Source organism: Vollenhovia emeryi, unplaced genomic scaffold, assembly GCF_000949405.1.
Source record: "Vollenhovia emeryi isolate VEMERY1.0 unplaced genomic scaffold, V.emery_V1.0 DF939204.1, whole genome shotgun sequence".
NCBI lineage: Eukaryota > Metazoa > Arthropoda > Insecta > Hymenoptera > Formicidae > Vollenhovia > Vollenhovia emeryi.
This window is the reverse complement of record NW_011967162.1, coordinates 34,390-37,589: the sequence shown is the minus strand read 5'-3', so window position 1 is coordinate 37,589 and position 3,200 is coordinate 34,390. Positions and strand designations below refer to the sequence as shown.

The 3,200-nt window shown below is 46.6% G+C and overlaps 1 protein-coding gene across 1 annotated transcript; it reads left to right on the top strand.

The window, feature by feature from the left end:
- The first annotated feature begins 734 nt into the window (after positions 1–734).
- LOC105561639 lies at positions 735–2,918 on the top strand. Its single transcript, XM_012011802.1, has 4 exons — positions 735–957; positions 1,234–1,421; positions 1,501–1,636; positions 1,940–2,918. Exons 2-4 carry the CDS (start codon positions 1,259–1,261, stop codon positions 2,709–2,711), a joined length of 1,071 nt encoding a protein of 356 aa, XP_011867192.1. The 5' UTR covers positions 735–957; positions 1,234–1,258; the 3' UTR covers positions 2,712–2,918.
- The last annotated feature ends 282 nt before the right edge of the window (positions 2,919–3,200 follow it).

Below are 3,200 nucleotides of genomic sequence, written 5' to 3'. Positions count from 1 at the left end.
TGCGATCTCTGCTAGTCATCACATATGGCCGCCACCCAATTTCCCCTCACCGCGCTCGCTTGGGTCCCCTCGTCCTAAATCCTACATTACGCTCCGTCCATATATTCTTACGTCCATGGGTTAAGGCCTTCACACATAAAATTCCGTAAGGACGTAAAACATAAGCGTAAGAAAATCAACAGGTTGGATTTGCTACTGCTTGCGTCATTGCCTTACGTTCTCGACTGTGATTGGTCGATTTTCTTATGCTTACGTTTTACGTCCTTACGGAATTTTATGTGTGAAGGTCTTTATACTGTGGTAAAACGTAAGCGTAGAAAATCAACAGATTGGATTTGCTGCTGCTTGCGTTATTGCCTTACGTTCTCGACTGTGATTGGTCGATTTTCCTATGCTTACGTTTTACGTCCTTACGGAATTTTATGTGTGAAGGCCTTTACTTACAGCAAGATTGTGAATCAAGGGTAAATAGATGGAAAAATAATACCGTGTTCCGTTGGCTTAAAACTCTCCATCCTTATTGGTTCTCGTAAGTAATCCAGTAGAAAAAAAATACTATCGTGTGCCGTTGGCTTTGTACTATGCTTCAAGCTGAAAAGTGAGGCAAGTGTTCCGCCATGTCTTGTTAGGTAAATAAAGTAGTATGTGTGCATCGGTCCGTCGGTGACGCACCGATGCACACCGACGCGCTTTATTTACCTAACAAGATATGACGAAACCCTTGCCTCACTTTTCAGTCCGAAGGTAGCAGTCTGGCAGTATATAAAAGTCTGCGGGATACTCGCGCGCGACGCAGAGGTTACCGGAAGCGCGAGCTCGCGACGGAAGTGCGCGACACCGAGCGAACTCGGTCGCGGCGTCGCTCCGGCGACCAGTCTCGTCAAACGTAAAACCTCGCCGGCGACCATTGTATGGTGGACTATCCTTGTTGTCGGGCGATTTTCGCTGATTTGCGAGGTATCACTACTCCCCGGCGGTCCCTCGCGCGATTTCCACGCTTCCATACGACGCTGCGACCGCGCGCGCAACCGAGACCCATAATGACGCGTGCACATCGAAACGCCAGCGCGCGGCGAAACGTTTCGACCAATTTTCACGCGCGGCATCGCGGCAACGTCGTCGTCGTCGTCGTCGTCGCCGCCGCCGGCGACAGCGAGATCGGAGCCCAGGCGGGAATGCAAACCGCGAGACGGGAGTCCTGTAAGTAAGTAAACAGTATCGTCCTTTTTCCAGGTTGAACGCGCGATTTGATTACGAGATGACAGTGCCACCGGACTCCTATCAGATTTCGCTGAACATCATAGAGGCGATCAAGCAGCACCCGGTGCTCTACTGCTCCGAGGTGAAGGGCCTACCGGTGAAGCTGCAGGAGTTCAAGCAGAAAGTCTGGAAGCGTATCGCAGACGAGCTTGGCCTGGACCGTGCGTCTCTGTATTATTGTTGGCTTCTTTTTCCTTTTTACATGTCATTGCTGACGTGGCTCGACGTTGTCTGTTTTAGCCACGTGGGTTAGGCTGAAGTGGAAGAATCTTAGGGACACGTACTGCCGTATCTTGAAGTGCAAGAACAAGGCAGAGGAGAGCGCGAGAAGGAAGAAATGGGTCTTCGAGGATCACTTGAACTTCATAAAATACCCGTAAGGAATCTGTGATTGGAACTCGTAGTCAGGGTACCCTATCGTGGAAATGTTCGGAATGGATTCTGATTGGAATTGTTCCGTTTCTCCTGGAAAACGATAGAAATCTAGAAGATAATTGAACAACACCGAACATTTCCATGACACAAACTCTGATCTCGTATTCAAGACCGTCTCGAATTTGTCCAAAGATTTTGTATGGAACGTTTCATTGACTACGGGGTATCTAAAGATGATCTTGAGACGGTCCTGACTATGATATACCGACCTACGACTCTCTCTGAGCTGGGAATACTTCGACAGGTACGAGACGGACTATGAGCCGCAGTGCATAGAATTAACAAAGGAGTACGTACAGGAGATAAACTCGGGTGAGGTGAGCTGCGAGGCTCTGCTGGAACAGTTGGAGGATCGAAACAATGAGGACTATAGCGAGTACCTAGAGGTGCTCGAGGATACATCGGCCGACCCAGTTCTACTGGTGCCTAACGCGATAGAAACGTTGGACAATGGCGATACTCAGGACACAGCGAACGAACAGGACGCTACTCAGCAGGCGCTCGACAGCTACGTTCAGCAAATACAGTCAAAATATCGGAAGATACGCCCGAAACGATTAAAGACCGATCATCCGTTACCCTCGCAAAAGTTCGGCTCCAATGTGATAAAGAAGTCTTCCCTTAAGGTCAATAATGCAAGTGCACTTGATAATAGTACTAGCGTTAATCCCATTCTTGTGACGAGTCCGGCACCAAGTGCGTCGTCCACGCCTGTGAAGGGATCAAGCGTCGCGAAGGACAACGATGCCGCGTTCGATCAAGTGTACTTGGCGCCGGAGAGCAAAAGCATAGAATTATTTTTTGACAGCATGGCGCAGACCGTGAAGAAACTACCGCCCAAAGCGCAGGCGGATATCAAGATGCGTATCTGCAAGCTCGTCACGGAGGCGGAGGTGCAGTACTCCGGCCAGAACATGCCGCAGACCACGCAACAATTTATAACACCGCCTGGCATGATACCCAAGCTAGTACTGATACCCTGCAATATGATAGATAATCAAAAGGCTAAGGATTGATTCGTTCGCAATAATCGTACGTTGAACAGTGAATCGCAACATAATCAGATTTAGTACAAAACAATCACAATCGCGATTTACGTTGATGCATTTTGAAACATTTGTTACTATCGTGTGACGAAAATTTTGTATATGTACATATAATGCTTAAGTATCACTGACACAAAGATTTATCACAGACAATAAAAGATCGTATGCTTTAAATTATTTTAAATTGCTGAATTATCTGTGCCTCTTGAGTAAAAGTTATTTTGGACGAAGAGCGTACGTGCAGATCGTCACATGAAAGACATGACAAAAGTAATAAAAGTGGGTAAGTCGACAAGTATTGGGAGATACCTGACCATTTATGAATAACGTTAAAAATTGAAGACATTGCTGCAAGAAAGAGGTAAGTCCACATTTTATGTTTCTGAGATAAACGAAAAAAACTTTCCCCCGTTTTCAAATTTTGTTTCAGAAAGTTTATTTATTTTACATTATATTTTT

Bases quoted from the DNA above. Each gene is read 5' to 3' on its own strand.
- LOC105561639 (XM_012011802.1), top strand. From the start codon at position 1,259: ATGACAGTGCCACCGGACTCCTATCAGATTTCGCTGAACATCATAGAG. The intron at 1,422-1,500 runs GTGCGTCTCTGT...TGTCTGTTTTAG, and splicing joins AGACGAGCTTGGCCTGGACC to CCACGTGGGTTAGGCTGAAG. The intron at 1,637-1,939 runs GTAAGGAATCTG...ATACTTCGACAG, and splicing joins TTGAACTTCATAAAATACCC to GTACGAGACGGACTATGAGC.